The sequence below is a fragment of the Hetaerina americana genome, unplaced genomic scaffold, assembly GCF_022747635.1.
Source record: "Hetaerina americana unplaced genomic scaffold, ioHetAmer1.1.p SCAF_65, whole genome shotgun sequence".
Classification (NCBI taxonomy): domain Eukaryota; kingdom Metazoa; phylum Arthropoda; class Insecta; order Odonata; family Calopterygidae; genus Hetaerina; species Hetaerina americana.
The window spans coordinates 469,495-486,691 of NW_027287261.1; the positions used below are offsets into that span (position 1 = coordinate 469,495).

The 17,197-nt window shown below is 38.1% G+C and overlaps 1 protein-coding gene across 1 annotated transcript in view; it reads left to right on the forward strand.

Moving 5' to 3' along the window:
• Positions 1–17,197, forward strand: part of by (focal adhesion protein tensin) — a 199,533-nt gene that overhangs the window by 39,460 nt on the left and 142,876 nt on the right. Inside the window, exon 4 of the mRNA XM_071594616.1 lies at positions 11,184–11,221. Within this exon, the coding sequence (XP_071450717.1) occupies positions 11,184–11,221 (38 nt within the window). The remainder of the gene's footprint in view (positions 1–11,183; positions 11,222–17,197) is intronic.

Below are 17,197 nucleotides of genomic sequence, written 5' to 3' on the forward strand. Positions count from 1 at the left end.
GAGTAGATTTATCACTAAGCATGTTTTACAAAAACTTTATTCGTTTGACGTAACTCGCGTGACTGATGAAATGATCACAACCCCACCACACCGATAGGTCGGGTAATAACGACAAAATCAAGAAATTCGACTCGATAGATTCAAGGATTCGCTTTTTCCCTTGCACAATTCACGGTCATAACAATGAGAGAGCGAAGCATCAGGAAATCAATATTTTCTCTCCTTTGCAAACTTCTTCCACCATATTTTAACGACTTGTGTCTAAATAGCCCTGACACGCCCCCCTGCGGTGACTCGCGGCGTTTAGTGTAGATGTGCATTTAGATGAATCCAGCTATCCTTTTCTGTCCTTAATGACCCACTCGGCCTGTCCTCTTCCCTCATAAATTCCACTGCTAATTGAACTGGAGAGTTTCGTGCACTATTCAACCGACTGTTCCGGCCTGACAAGCTCGTCAAACCTACCAATTAGGGCCAAAGGATCTTGAGAAACATGTCGGCCGAACTCTGTTGACAGGAGATCGTGTGGTATTAAAAAATGAGCAAACAAGGGAAGATCCGAATGTTTGATGATTCTTTAAATTCGGTGAACCTACAAAAGGTAAATATTTCATAGCGAAAGTTATAGTTATGTTTCGATTCGGCCCCAAATATACTTTTTCAGAAACGTTACGTGACGCTTAGCACAACCAGATTGGGCAGCACTCTAATGATTACGTGCATTTTTTCCTTCTATCAGGAGTTCGTTCTTCAATGATACCATCTGGGTAATTTTCCTTTTTGTATATTGGGTCAATGACGTCAGAGCCATAGTATTCTTCCAGCATTGAGTTATGTTTATGGTCTGTTGGATTGTGTTGTAAATAGTTCGCCCCTTTTGATGAGTTTCAATCTTTAAATGTGAGAATAAACTGCCACAGCTCATTGACCCCAGGAAAGACTCCTTAAATTTCCGTGATTTTCGTCGCACTTGTGACGTCATCAAGCAGAAAAATGTCACAATATCAATTCAAGGGCCATAAATAAACAAGGAGTGATGTCATCACTTTTAGATAGACCGATTTAGTCAGTCAAATGTCATTCCAAAGTAGGTGGCGTCGTGGAGGCGGGCTGAATCTCTACGCAAATGATCTGCGCTGGCCTACACCCCCTCTCTCTCACGTGAACTTTCATTGACTCGTATTCATTGACCTATTTTATGTTCAGTTTGGGTCCCAGTATACCAATTTATTACAAATCAAAAATTAATCATGTAAGCGGTATCGTTCGTATCAGAGCACACATTTAATGAAGTAGAGAACTTAAGTTATTTGGGTTGTAGTTTGGACAAAAAATATGAGTAATATCATTACCCATAAGAAGAATTGTGTTAGTGAATGAATCATTTACAAAGTTGTGTGAGAAATTATGAGAAGACATCGGGGAGCGTAAGTAAAAATGGAGAGAATCTTTGATGTGGAGCTCAGTATTTGGTAGGGTTTCGGAATATGACACATGGTCTTTTTTATCTCTGTCGTTAATTAATGATAGTTTTTTTCAAATATTGCGATTATTTACGTTTGGTGTTCATTTCAAGTGTGTTGATCGCAAAATGCAGTAAAAATGGTAAACTCCTAGATGATATTTTTGGGATGTTGATGGAAAAAACATGATATTTCTACATACAAGCATATCGAAATGTTTGCATATAATAGAAAATGCATTCTATTCCGAAGAATTATTAGATTAGGTATAGGAAATAGCAGAGAAAAAACGCTGGTACTTGAGGAAAAAAAATGGAGAGTGAAGCTTAGAAAGGGTAGCGTAGGAGGTGCTATGTGAAATTCGAAGAATGAGTAATAAATGGATAGTGTAAATATTAAGGGGTAGTGAAACGTTGATGTTTGAGATAGAAGGGAGAAAAATTAACAAGCCTTAAAGGAGAATGAAATTAAAAAAATTAATATTTAAGTAAATGTTTAATAATAAATAACTGGTATTTTTGTGTGGGATGAGGAAAGTTCTAAGGGAGGTAAATCAAAACATTGAGATAGTGTTAGGCGAAAGGGATTTATGTTAAGTGACGTTCGAAGCACTAAGTTTGTCTGGAGGTAGCAAAATTGAATTATATTTTTAAGGTTCCATCCAGTTCCTATTTATAATTGCTAGACTGCGTATAGTGAAAGGGAAATTTTAATGCTTCTAATGATCATTAAAAACAGCATAATATTAGTTTTAAGTTAATTTACGATTGTCTTGAATTATTTCAGCCGGCTTTCGTGTTGTGTCTTTTTCGGTCTCGCTGACCACCATGAGCTAACTAACTTTCATCGCAATGACTACAATAGTACTCTCTGGACTACAATTTATAGAGATAGAAATCACTGTACAATATATCTACGGAAAGTTTAAATGCTTAGATATGTCTATGGAAACATTTAAAAGTTGATATATGATTTAAGTGCTAAAATACTAACCTTTGTTGATAGAATACAAGTATGTCTGGACTCAGTATACTAGTAAAATGCGAAGCGACTTGTTTCCTATGTCTTTCGAAGGATGCTTTGCGATCAAATCTATAAACGCTTATGATTCTCACGGACAGGATTAAAAAACTACACTTGAGCATAAGCATAATATTAAATAAACGCTATTTCTACGAAATAAGTTTTGATTTTTCGAGCACAAAAAGACTCTTGAACTTTGTTGGGTGTTGCTTTCGTTTTTGTCACTCCACGTGGTTGTTTTCTCAACTTTCTTGGACGTTGATTATGTGGGTTAAGGAAAGAGGCAGTTTCATTTGCATGAACTCTCGCAAATTTACTGGAATAACACGGCGGTGAGATGATGTGCGCCTCGATTTTCGTTTTTCGAATTCATTTGGTAGCACAAGAGCGTCTCGTCCTGCGTTTCTCCCAGCGGTCCTGCATTCTTCGTGTCCCACTTCTTTTTCTCTCGAAAATATAGCCACTTTGGTCACAAGAGCCTGCTAGTTTAGGAGCAGGGTGTTAATCTCTGGATTCCGCCTTGCTAATGAACCACTCCCCTCCCACCCTCCCCCCACACACACACACATACGCATATATATATATGCGTATGTGTGTGTGTATATATATACACACACATATATATGTGTATATGTATATGTATAAATATATATGTGTGTGTATATATATATATATATATATATATATATATATATATATATATATATATATATAATATATATTCTTTTTAAGAGTGGTTGTGGACTTTTCTCTCGGGTCCTGAACTTCCCCCTTCCCACTTAAACCCTCAGTCCCCGTTTCCCCTCGAGTTCGCCCTCTCTTTCCTCTCCTCCATTTCGTGGCCTTATATCTCCGTCCTCAGGCCATTTCTTCTCTCTGCCATCGCTTACTCTCCAACATCTCTTCGTGACAGTCTTTTTATCCCCTTCGAATGTTTAATGATGTTCGCGTCCGGTTGCCTCTAACCCTTTGAATGCGTTGCTCGATTTTCACATCGACATTGCAGAGAGTTCGAAAAGTGTACACGTTTCCATTACAAATCATTTTATATGCTTACGTCAGTGTGGGCTTTAGTTGTATCAAAGGGAGAATGAAGAGATGGATCCGGATTGAGAGAGCGTCACGAATGAGGATATTTTTCATATGATACGAGAGACTGACGGTGTATGGAATTACACGTAATAGATGGAATACAAGGCAAAAGGAGGGTATACAAATATATATGGACTAAAGATTATTAAGATAGAAATTCGTGCTTCGAAATTCACTGAAGATAATAAAAGAAAGTTACCGTTTATTTCTTTTCTTCGTGTTGCCCTTAGCGGTATAATATATGTATGTATAATGTTAATTCGTTATGGCTTAACAGTGTAGGAATTTCATCATGAAATAATAGCTTGCTCATGATTGTGCTGATGTGGAAAAACTAAGCTACCAGTATCATTTCATGGTAATAGCTGCCAGAAGTGGTGAAGAAGCATGTAAACTTGATCTTAAAATAATCTTTATTCCGTAGAGGATGTTTTGAGTAATTTTTAATGGTAAAAATATACTTAGCTTCGAATAAAATTGCTGTAAAATATTTCCTGCCCTTATTATTTCTTGTAAAAACTGAGTGTTCATCTCGAGTTTGTAGCGTTTGAATGTTAAAAGTTATTCGGAATAAATATTCCAGGTTTAGGGAAAATATAAATTCCGTTATAATTAATGGAAAAGGATATTTTCGAAGTTAACGCTCAAAATAAGAGTTTCCCTTCTAGAAAGAGGATCTTCTTAAGAAAAATAGGATGATCTTTTAAATGAACAGGATGATCTTTTAGATGAATAGGTCCACGGCAATGCACCCTTCTTAGAAATTATTGTATGCAAACTCTTATTAGAAAGCATGACATTTAGGGTCGCGAAAATAAATATAATCTCGGAGATGGCAGGCCCATACTTTTATCACCCATTTACCGTAAAGTCATAGAACAGGGTACAGAATCAACGTACTTTTTTGTCGGTCGAAGTTAAAAGCCAAAAGAATAGAGGAGAAAGTAAATAATCTGAAACTATTTGGTTAATTAGTTTGTCATTGCCCAAGGGGAAATTTTAATTTGTCAATGTATAGCTTAAAATTAGAGGAAAGCATTTTTTTCACTAAAAAAATAACTTAAAATCAGAGCTCTAATGGAATTTCATAGAAATCGTTGACTTTTTAACTCATCCTTCGTGAATAACTCAACTTAATCCCAGAGTATTTTTCCGGTTTTGGGTGCTTTGCAATGTTGGGTGAGTTTTTGAATTATCATATCGGGATTTTGTTTAATCTCAAGATGCTATTATACATGTATAAAGCATTTTACATTCAACTAAAATATTTTTAAATTTTTCTTTGTTGAACCATCTTTTTTATGACTTACATTTAAGAAATATTTTAATAAATAAATATCATGGGCTTAAAACAAGATTGACCTCAATTGACATGAAATTTAACGTGCCATTGTGCGCGAAACAAAAGCCCCGTTGAGCATTTGTCACCCTTGAAGCTTGACACGTCTATCGTTAATGAAATACGAGATCGTAAAATACATTAATAGTTTGATTATAATATGACAATTTAATGAAAATTTCAACAACTTTGCTAAATCATTGTTTATTCATTCGTCAAAGGTACCGTTATAGACCGTATCCTACACAATATAGGTAGGATTTTGACTGTCCCTAAAATCTACTACACTATGTCGTGTGCAGCACTGAAGCAGAGAAAAATAAGAAGACGGTAGAGATATTAAGGCTAAGCCGCTAAGCATTAACATATCAAATGTATCCTTTGGTCTCCCATACCCTCTCTCACGCCGTCCAAAATGTGTGTTGTTTTCCTGTCTCTTCTAAGCCGCCCAGCATTCTTTCTTCTGTCATAGCCTTCACATCCCATTGCCCCTTAATATCTCTACCGTCTTCTTATTTTTCTCTGCGAATTTCCCCATAGACATTCCCGCTGTCTTTCTATAGCTTAATAGTTCACTTGTCTTTCTCTCCGTCAGGCTTATTCTTCTCCATCCTTTTCCAAATCCAGATTTAATGAGTCCTTAATCTGCGCTCATCCTTTTTTCCCGCTAAGGCCAGGATTTGGAACCATGCAATCAAATTGCAATCTTTATTTTCTTCTTCACTTTTTTCTGAAAGCCCTTGCTGCGATGGCCATTTTCGTCCTAAATTCCTACCAAATATGTGAACTGCTGCATATGTTTAACTAGGCTTCCGACGTCACGAAATTTAGTACATTTCTATATCGGGGACATGGCAGTTCAGTGGGTAGATTCAGTTTGACTCCCGTTGGGCTATGTTTTGGGTAGCTCTATTCACAACTAGCAAACCAACCTTCGGGGTAATAAATGTGGCGAGTAGATATACTTTGGGGTACATTAGCGCTTCTTAAAAGGGATGCAAAACTCTCACAAAATATTTCGAAATCCTCCATTGAATTAGTGAGGAAAATTTTTGGGTTGTCACTGTGGCTCGAGTCTAATATTAGCGTCGTGGTGGTAAGTACAAAGTTGACGCAATGGGTGAATTACATGTCGGACGAATAATGGCGTTTTTTTTGGACGGGTGGAGAGAACTGATCTTGCCGAAGAAGTTCGTAAGCCTTATATCTTTACTATATAAATCCTTTCACCACGAAGAAGGTCAGTGTAATGAAAGGCACGAAAATTTTCCAAATCACTCCGCTCTTAACATTTTGGTGTTGCATGATTTTTTATTCGATCGATCACAAACCTCTTTGATTAAAAATGCTAGAACTGAGATATTTTTTATAGTAAAAGAAAAACTCAAATCGCCGTATATGTTTCACAATTCTATAATCTGGTGTCAAAATAAACTTTTTTGTTGATTCGGAAACAACGGGGATATGGATGGTGCGGTGGCTAACGTACTGGATTCCCACCCAGAGGGCCCTGGTTCCAATCCCGGTGGCGGCAGATATTTTTCAGTGGTATCCCAATCCCCACTGGAGGTCCTTTGGGGATAGCACTTTGAGTGAGTACGCCGTCCGTCGGATGGCTGCTTAATACTGCGCTAAGCTGCGGACCCCTCGGCGCCTTTCGTTAAGAGTAGGCTATTGCCGACGCTGGGTTTCTCTCCACCCTTCATCCTTTCCTGTCCATCCCTAATGGCGCAAATAACCTCTGCTGTCGGTCGCCTCCCCTAAAACTGCCACTGCTCGAAAACAACTTCTGTATTAGCACGAAACAACTATCGCAAAATTTGCCGTGAAGCTCTCGAGGGCCTCTTTACAGTGAATTACGTATGCGCCTAATTTCTTAGCGGAGGATTTTAGCGTGGTCTGACGCAGAATTCTTTCTCGAATTATGTGCGATTATTTATTATGTTTTCTAGGCCATATATCATAGAACAATGGGAGAATTTGAAGGAGGCATCGGGTGACTATCGTGGTGGAGTTCTATTGATAATTTTATGTGGATAAAATAATCGTATTTTTTTCTCCGAAAATATCTTGGCACAATTTTATTTTTACGCACTTACGTGATGCTAAGGTTACGTTAATTCTTTATGTATCACTGAAAGCGGAGCGGCGACATTCAAAACTATGCCTCACAAGAAAGGAACATAAAGCGTTTTCATTGACACCGTCAGAAAAGGATTTTGTCGGCTTCTGGTGAAATTGGAATCCCCGATAATTCTTTGAAATGGAGCATATTTAATGGTTGCACTTTTTCGTGAAATCCTTTGCGGACCTTGTACTTCTATGACTACATCCCATATCAACGCTCTGACTTTCATCAAAGGTGACTGGGCGTTGCCATGTATTTATGAAACAGGCGTTGTCACTGCATTGAATACATGCACACACAATTACTGCAGTAAGAGCGGTGGCATCCCATTGGGTAGGACTTCAAAATAGTGGCCGGAGGGTCTAAATTATAAACTCGTTTAATGCCTTTGGGAGACCCTATCAAAAATACAAGAGATGCGATTCTCTGGTGACTGGAATTTCGTCGGAAAACGAATAGTGGAACAGGAAAATTAAATGACCCTAAAGTGCGAATGTCACACGTATTGATCAGTTCGGGGTGAGCTTTAGCGTATCGGAAGCAAACTTCGGGTTGAATACTCTGACTAAATACACTTAATATCGGTTAAAAAGAGGACGGAGTTTGATTTTCCCGCGAGGGAGCTAAAAATATTTATTTCGTGCGCTATAAGATATCCTGGAAGCGCTTACTTCTAATATTTAATTCAGTACATGCCATTGCAGTTACATTAATATCATATGAGAGACGAATGAAATATCATTGGGGTGATAGATATCTTAATATAACAATTTTTATTCAAGTTTTTCGTCATGCGGTCTGTAATGTTTTTACGGAACAGTAAGAAATATCTAGCTCTTTCAGTGCATCAGTAAGGACATCTTCCTGAGGTTAGAAGGTAGTCGTCACAACATTACAGATTTGAAATTTATATATCCTGTTTAATTTTTGCTTTCACTTGGTGACGAATCACCGACGGAAGGTTCAGAACATTTCACCGTCTACATCCACAGTAGTTGAACTGCAGTCCATGAACGCGACCTTCAATATCGAATGCGGGAGATTTTTTTGGATTAAAATGCATACACTGTGCTTCAGTGCAGAATTTATTGCGTAGAAAACTTATAAAATTGTAAATATTTTCACATATAATCAAGATGTGGCCATTTATGACTTAAGGTCACAGGCGAAGAGGATAAGTGATAAATGATTATCACTAATCCTATCTAAATGTACGCTAAGTTTGGAGCGTACTTTTTTCGAAATATGGCACCCTTGCATAATTACCACCTTAACGTCACGTGTGTTGCATTTGAATGTGAACTTTCCCCGATGACAAAAAGTTCAATGCGTCTGCTTCATTAAGGACATACTAACAATAATATTTGTGAGTCCGAGACAAACGAAGTAAGAATACCTTTATGTAATTTCGGATAGGACAACGGGCATATTGAACCCTGAACCAGTCTGGCACTGCAAACGTGTTTCCTCACATCGTACTAACAACAGAAATTTTCGAACGAACTTACAGTTGGCTTGGTGATATCACCGGTGGTTTTTATGAAATATTATGAACGATTAAGAACTGTCATGAATATTAACTGAAACGTGCGAAGCATATCACATTTATATCGATTAAAAGAATCAGCCAGTTCTTAATTTAAACTTCAATATGAAAACGTCTGAATGACGGATGAGAATAATTATAAATCATCATTTACAAGCTATATTATAAATACCTGGGAGGTTAAATTTATAGCGTGATGTGAAGCTACGACATTCTGACGGCATAGCTCCCGACAAGCTTGTAATATTATCACGTTTGGGTTGCGAGGATCACACGTGAGAATATTATTTATAAAAGTGTCGACAAATGAAGCAAATGGCATGAGAAAAATTATTGACGACGTTCGCGGACTTCCATAATAAATAATGGCATGAATGAATGACTCTTTCGAGTGACAATCGTAAAGTTGTGTGATGCTCTCCAAGCGAGCGAACGCTGTATCTACGAGATGTACTTGGCGTGCGTGCGAGTGATTTGAAACCGTGCCCGAGGTTCTTGAATCTCTCTAAACTTGGAATGACTTCTTTCAATGGGGCATTTTTTTATTATTATTTTTTATTTTCATTCCCTCCCATGCGTATATATGAATGACAGTATCATGAATATGTAATGAAGGAAACATAACTTGTCCAAAAGCGAAATTCTTAGGCCTATGATACCGTACTCAGAATCAAGCCTCATGTATGCATGTATTCAATCTTATGCGAAACGATTTTATTTATCCTGGAATTTAAAGTTAAAAGCTTTGCGAGTAGAATACCGTTCAGAAGCTGTCAATTATAATATTGTGCCGTGTTTTAGTGAGTACGTAAAGCTCATTAACTCCAGGCCAAGTTTTAACCTTTCCCCTCTATCTTATTTTGTTTCAATTACTCAATAAATAGCTCCATTTGATTAGGAGGAGGAAGGTTACGGACGGAATCGTAAATCTGTAAATAGTATAAACTTGGGCCTACATTTCAATAAAACGTTGAATTCATAAAACATTCGAAATTCCATGAAATAAAAACTCCAATTCGAAAATCGGAAGCGAATTAAAAACCGATTCTGATTTAAGATTCCCCATCTTATAAGTAGTTCTTACCTAAAATTAAGATTATCGGCATGACTTTAGACTCAAAAATTTTCTTTTTCATAAAACTATCAAAGTGCTCCGTAAAAATAAGAAGGGAAAAACTAGAACACATTTAGTCGAAGCAATTCATTATTTTTGACTTGGCTTTCTATAAAACCACAGTCATGCACCGAAAGGTTGGTTTGATAGGTGAGGGTATAACTTATCTATTACTAAGCCCAACGGCATGCGAAATTCAAACTTCGTAGAAAGGAGGGTCCAGTTCCTTTCCCTGTACCGCCTATGATTTCCCAGGAAGTTCTGGTACCCGAAAAATCACACAGCTAGGCTGAAACTGATGGTGCCCAGGGGTGTGCCCGGTAATCAAAACTGTTGGCCAGTAGTTAATTTTTTTTAGACATTTTAATAGAGATGATACAATTTCGTTCGTGTAAATCACGTGCATTGTTTATAATTGTATATTTTGGATGAAAATAGCTTCACTTATTTTCGTCCATTGAGTGGAAGGGTAACATTTCCTAGACAAAATGTTAACTAGGTTTTCTGCAGGTTAGCTATTAAAATAACCCATTTTGTGGGCGTGCCTAAATATATGGTGCATACATAAATCCTCCATCGGTAAATTCGGGAGATATATATATATATATATATATATATATATATATACACACACATATAGATATTATATATATATATACACATATAGATATATATATATATACACATATACATATATATGTATATATATATATATATATATATATATATAATGGGGGATTTTAAAAGACTTCGGACACTCTGTCGGAGCAGTTGACCATTTCTCATCAAGCCACTCCTCTTCTCTTCCGGCTGCTCAACACTTCATTTAATAATTGCCCGGGACAAAAGTGACAAATGGTCGTACGCACTAACGGGGCCTGTCCCAGATGGCTTGTTCCCTTTGTCCAGGCCGTAAAAAAAAAGCGAGAAGGTATTGCGGCGGAGTCAAGTGAGGAGGCGTGGAGGAAATTCCACGTGTGCCTCCGCTCCCCTCGATTCCTATGCATGATGCAACTTTTTCCCTCTCGCCAGTAATAGTCCTCCCCCTTCCAGTCATTTCGTTTCCGGTAGTTCAAAGGTGATGGAGTAGTTTTATTCCTTACGCATTATTTCCTACTGCTCTCCGCTGCTTTCGTTTTGACAAAATCGTGGGGGGCGCAATCGATCCTCGAAAGAGAACGAACTGTGTGTTGGGAAGGAAGTTTTCACCGTAGTAAAGTTGCCACGACGCGTATGCCCTCTGCTGCGTCATCGCGTCACACAGAGAGAGAGAGAGAAATACGATGAATGTGATTGCAAATCTAATTTATGTGTGCCTATTTCATATAATCGACTTCCGCCTTACTTACACCATTGCAGAGCAAGACAATGAATTATTTTCTCGATTGCTAAAAAATCTATTTGTTCCATGTGAATGTTTTTGTGAAATCGCTAAACATTGTCTAATTGCCTAATGTCGAATTCTATTCTCTTTTCAGTCTGCAAGTTCTTATGCCACAAGACCTGTGAATCCAATGTAAGTACGTTTTTCTTATTTCTTTAGCCGGCATGAATGACAACCCTGCTGTTTGGGGTTTGAGAAAATAATTTTTGCATGAGTGCGTTTTGTTTTCAATGCATGTGAGGTTTTTAGAGTTTATGTGCCGATTTCCAGGTAAGAGTTGAATCTTACACTTCTCTCGGGTTATCAAATATCAGTGGATAGCTATGAGATCATCACAAGTTGACTGTGTGCGTCTATGTGAGTACTATCGTCTATGTGAGTACTATCGTCTGTGTATGTACTATTTGCCTTCCTAATTTCTGTGTTTTTTTTAGATTTTTAAACAACTTTAAAAAATAGGGTTGAGAAGACTCTTAGCATGACAAGAAGGCATATTATTCTACGTATTTTAAGGTATTCCAGCATACAGCTTTGCCGGTCGATTTGAGTCAGCGTGGGAAATGTGAACTTAGAGACGCTTTTAAAAGTATCCTTTGTCATTCGTACCATTTTGCCCCACCTTCGTTGGTCTTCCGGTGTTATCTGCCCCTCCTCTACAATGACAGCGTGGGAGAGGAGGAGTCGAGAGTCGTGGAGCCGTTTACAAGTCCCAGCCGAAGCATCAATTATTTTCAAGGCCCTGTTTGTTGTATTTTATCGTTTTCTCCATTAGCATGTGAATTCGAGTCTTTGGTCGATGGAAGTGCATAAAACCTGATGTGACAAACTGTCTCACGGGGTTAGAAAGTCCATTTAACCTGTTAGGTTGATTGGAGCGAACGGAAAACTTTCTAAATGTTTCCTAGTTTGGCAAGGTCGGTCTAGCGACCAAATGGGTTCCTTTGGCATGTAACACATGAGATTGTAGACGATTCTATGGGTGATTATTTTTTTATGATCACGTTGTTTCTTAGCCCAGCTGATGTGCCTCTTCGACAAAAATCGCTTAAATAAATCATCATTGAGGGATTATTTGAATACTTAAGTCGATCATTATAGGACCAGAGTTCAGGAATAAATCGAAATATACGTGGGTGAGGTCTAGCATGTATTTTTTACGATTTCGCGACCCATTATCGGCCGTATATATCGCTTGGTGGCGATGTTTTAACTCCAATAGCTCCGTGACGATGTTTTTAACTCTGTTACATCAATTATTGAATTAGTATTGCAACAAAAATATTAATAGGTGCTCTTGAATTCTCTTTAATAACGAAAAACAGTTGACATTTGACTTGCTTCAAGAAATAACCATAAGGGGTAATTAAACGGGGATTAGGAGGAGGCAAGGCAAGGACGCCAACTAAATTGTTTTCCGATGTGCGTAGGCAGTTATTTTAATGTAAATCTCGGATACGCATGTGTAGACGTTCATTTTTTCGATCCATAGCGAATTATTTCATATGTATTTTTCAAATAATACCAGCAAATTAAGGACCAAATTTTCAAAATCTTAACATACGCATAGCTTTATATTATTTTAAGTGGTCTTGCGTATTGTTGACCATATAAAAATGAGCATCTGCATATCCATGAGACTAAAAATTCGATAGATTTACAAGGTTTCTTAGAATGTCACAGTACAAAATTCAGGATAAATTAGAATTTCATTGATAAAATTAAACCTTTAGTAGTTAACCTCTTGGGCTGATAGGTTGGGCTTACCCGGTACTAAGCCCTTCTTGTTTTTGGAATTCACCTTGAGGTTACCTTACGACCAGAGGTTTCTCAAGAAGAGCTGGTACCCTCTAAATCACAGCGCTTGGGTAAAGCCGGGAATTATCATGGACGTCACTCCAATCCGGAGCCTCCGCTTAGTAGCTAGATACTCTATGTCCTAAGGTAACGGGTCGCCAATATTATTAAGGATACTGCTTAAAATTAATTGGAGTTCCACTGCGATGGTTCAGTCTTTAAGAAAGCAATTCAAAGAAATTCGAAGAAGATACGGGAATTTCAGCAGCAGTAACTTTACCGGATGCAAAAGTTGACGAGGGCCCAAATACGAGAAATTGTCACATTGAGAAAAATATCACTCATCTTGACCGGAATGCGAACTCGGGTCCTTCAATTCTCTGGCCGAGTGCTTTAGCCAATCAATTAATTGAGACATATGTAGGCGAATGAATTTTTTCACTGTGAATATTTATTGCATTAATCAGGGGTTGGTGCCGATGCATGTACCTAGATACCGAGAAATACCTATGATTACTCTTACAAGTACCGGTAACTAGTATTACTGCCCTAAGTAAATCCCCTGGTAAATGCTCAATTGAAATTAATTCTTGTAATATATATCTTCGGGGGCATTAGTATTCCAAATTTCATTTTATAATAGACATATTATTATTATTATTAGGTATACTAACATTTGAGGTTGGTTTAAGAGGGACGTATACTGAACAACGATACATTTCTTTGTCTCTCCTTACTAAACAACCCTTGACTCCCGACACTACAATAAACCCTTCTTCAATTCTACATACTTCCTCCTCCATTTATTTCCTCCAGAATTACTCTCTTATTCCTTCGCCTTCCTTACTTGCCTCTTATTCCCTCCTCCCTACATCACGGTCTTCAGCATTCCATCACAAATCAAAATGCTCTGCATCCATCTTTCGTGTCTCCTTTGGATCTCTGCCAACAATCCTTTCTCTTCCCCCACCGCGCCTTCTACACTCAAAGGAGAACTAGGAATGGCAGTCGGGAGAGGGAATATGTATGTACTTCAATTGCAATTATTAAGTCAATAGAAAAGAAAAAAATAATTTGATTTGGTCATCTCGGTAATTATTAAAAATAAAAGTAAGAAATAATCGCCGAATTAAGTCTTGAAAGTAGTTATTTATTTATATACCCTGCTAGCCATCGCCAGGGTGTGAGGGGTGAGTACACACCAGAATAATTTTACCCGAACATGACCCTACCGCGGTCGAACAATGTTATTATGATCCCCGATCGTTCGCGGAAAAAATGAAATCTTAAATTTATCTGTTTTACACTTAATCTCTCTAATTTGATTAGCATTATTATTGGTATTTGCGTTATTACATGCCTAACGAGGTTTCTTGCCCAATGTGCCTGCACGGAAGTACCAACTCATAATCAAATGTAAATAGAGATAATCTAAAGATAATATTTGGTTTCGATTGTCAATCTACCTTGAAATGTTTCCAACTTGCTACAAAACTTGGTCGGTATCTACAAAAATCTGCATTACCGCAAGCGGGGTAGGGCAAGTCACTGCCCCCTATCCGAATGGATGATTTTCGTCCGCATTAGGGCTTAGTGCTCATTGACTCATTGGGCTCTGTTCTCGCCAGGTTACCGACCTTAAGGTTGTTTTTTTTGTATGGATGTTACCACCATAACACTGAGAAAATCTGACCAGAAAATTCCTAATATATATATATATATATATATATATTTTTCCTCGGGGATAAAAATTTCCAAAAAATAATAAAAATACTTTCCGAAGAACATACTTGGTACTTTATATTTCAAGTTCATTTCACAGAACGGTGATTTGCGTGTAGATGGTGAAGTGGCAACTTCATTGATTTTTTACCGACTTGTGTTTCACGAACAAACGAAACAAAGTACACCGAAAGTAATTAATCATTATTTTTGAAGCTGTCATTGGTCATCATCTCGGGAAACTTTACCCGTCTTGCCTCGCTCTTTAAGTTGTTCGTTCATGGGCGAGATTCCGCCAACTCGACACTTCCTCGTATTGCTTATCGGCATTAATTACCGCCGATTTATTTGCATCGCACCTGAATTCTCACTTCAAATCAATATTACGAGGCAAATGTTTCATTTTCGACGGCGAACAACGGTGACATCCGATGAAATCCAACGTAAGCTCCTGCCGGCCAGCTTTGTCCAAACGGATCTGCCCACGCGTGCGCGCGCGAGAGCCATGCAGGCAGGAACCGTGTGGAATGCCGGAACATCCTCCTCTCCCGCGGTCCAACTGGAATCCCTCTTTCTCTCTCTCTCACTCTTAGACCGATCGAGGTGCGCCCCTCGTGCATGGCTTCCAGAATGCCCCACTGAAGTCCCCCGCCCCAGATACCGTTCAGGTGGGCGAGGGATTCCATAGCGACGCCTGTTTACCGTCCATATTTCAACCGCTTGTCTGACGTGTTATCCCCATCTCCATCCCCTTTTCGGTGCTGGGATAACATCTCACCCCGTGGCAGAAGGACGTCATGAGAGCCTCGGGAAGATATCCCTAAAAGGAACGAGAGACTGGCGGACGAAAAATCATTATCGTAAAAGGGGAACACTGATCCGGACACAACGGCGACTATGGACAAAAAACAATTCCAATCAGTGACCCATTAAGCAATGGCTGCTATCAGTATACTGGTGAAGTGCCTTTCCGAAACCTTAAGTACGGTTTTCTGGATCCAAAAAATTCCATTACTTAACTAGTAATGAAAGTAACAATAGGCGAAGGCTCCTTGAAATTAGTTTATCGTGGTCCTTACCTGGATAAGGTAAATGTCTAGTATTCTGGGGATCTGCATCATACTGCCGACGATCCATGTACGACTTGTTATGAGGTTATTATCTTCGTCTGTGTAAATCAGACCCACAAATATGCTTTTTTGGAATGTGACGAATGGTTTTATCGGTATTAACGGAGTAATTTTTTATAAGGGGTTTGATGATGAATAGGGAAGATGAAAGCAAGGTCCATGTCCCTAAGATCACAAGCACTAGCACATAAAGATCGAGAATAGGTAAGACAGACAATTCTGACGTGGAAAAATTGTTCCTAATTAAAGAATAATACTAGTAAATCTGCTCTTTCAGGAATCCCTTTTATCTTATTTTAACGTGCAGATCCAAACTTAAAGTTACGATTAGTATGGTATTTTTTTAAAATGATTCTAATGTTATTCTTAATTCTTATTCGGTATGTGATAAGAAAAGTTTTAGTTTCTGCCTCAGACACTAATGTCTCTTCTTCCTTATCTTCCAAGGAATTCTAATAGACTTACTTGCGTGTCATTTCAATTTTGGCGATACTAGCGAATCTCATGTGAGCTTTCTACAGTTCAATGAATCATAGCTGATACAATGGATCCCAAGTACTTTCAGCATCGTATGTTACTTGTGCGGTAACTTGCCTGAAAGAACTCGCATTCATTTTAAAATGTCATTCGCCTACTTCAATTTGATAAATTGCTATATTTTTCGGACGGAACCCCATATTATTCCAATGTGCGTTACAAATGAAAGGTGAGAGGTTAGAGTTAACGACTATCCGGCCTTCACTTGCCATTTTTTGCGAGAAAAATTTAAAACTATAATGGACACATTTTGAATATTCGTGCTCATTAACTCATAATGATTATTACTTTGAAGAGTTGTAGTTTATTTGATGACTATGAAAAAAAAATTGAAATGGTGTTCATTCGCCTGATCATCATCTATTGTAGTCTTCCAATTTGATGCACGATTTCTAACTAGTTCCTATTCTTCTCACTTTCGAAACAGACGGTTAATCTACAGCCCGGTCCAACACTTGCAGAAGATGTTGGATATCGTCACCCTGATGAACCTTTGGAAGATAACAGCATTCAATTAGTTTTTGGTCTCCATAGCAAAGAATGTAGGGGAAGCCTGCCTTTGAAACTCTCAGGACGACGATGGAGGAAAAAATGCATAAAAAAGCTTCATTCGAAGTGGAATCTCACCTTTCATCGGCCAGATGACTAAAAATAAAAGTAGAAAAATCAATTCTTGAAATGATGCCATGTGTTCCTGGTTGTCCTTCAATTGAAATTGAAATTCTGTTCGTTTTTATCTTATAAAAGGCACACACAAATACAGCAAGAATGCAATAAAGTTATTTGTTGGCTCACGTTTTGAATAGAATCAGTTATATGTGATGCCATATATACGAGTACATATTGTGTGACGATATTTTGGGATACAGTGCCCTTTGAGCGCAGTGTGCATAGCAGTTCTTTAGCTTTATCCTCCTGGTGGCAT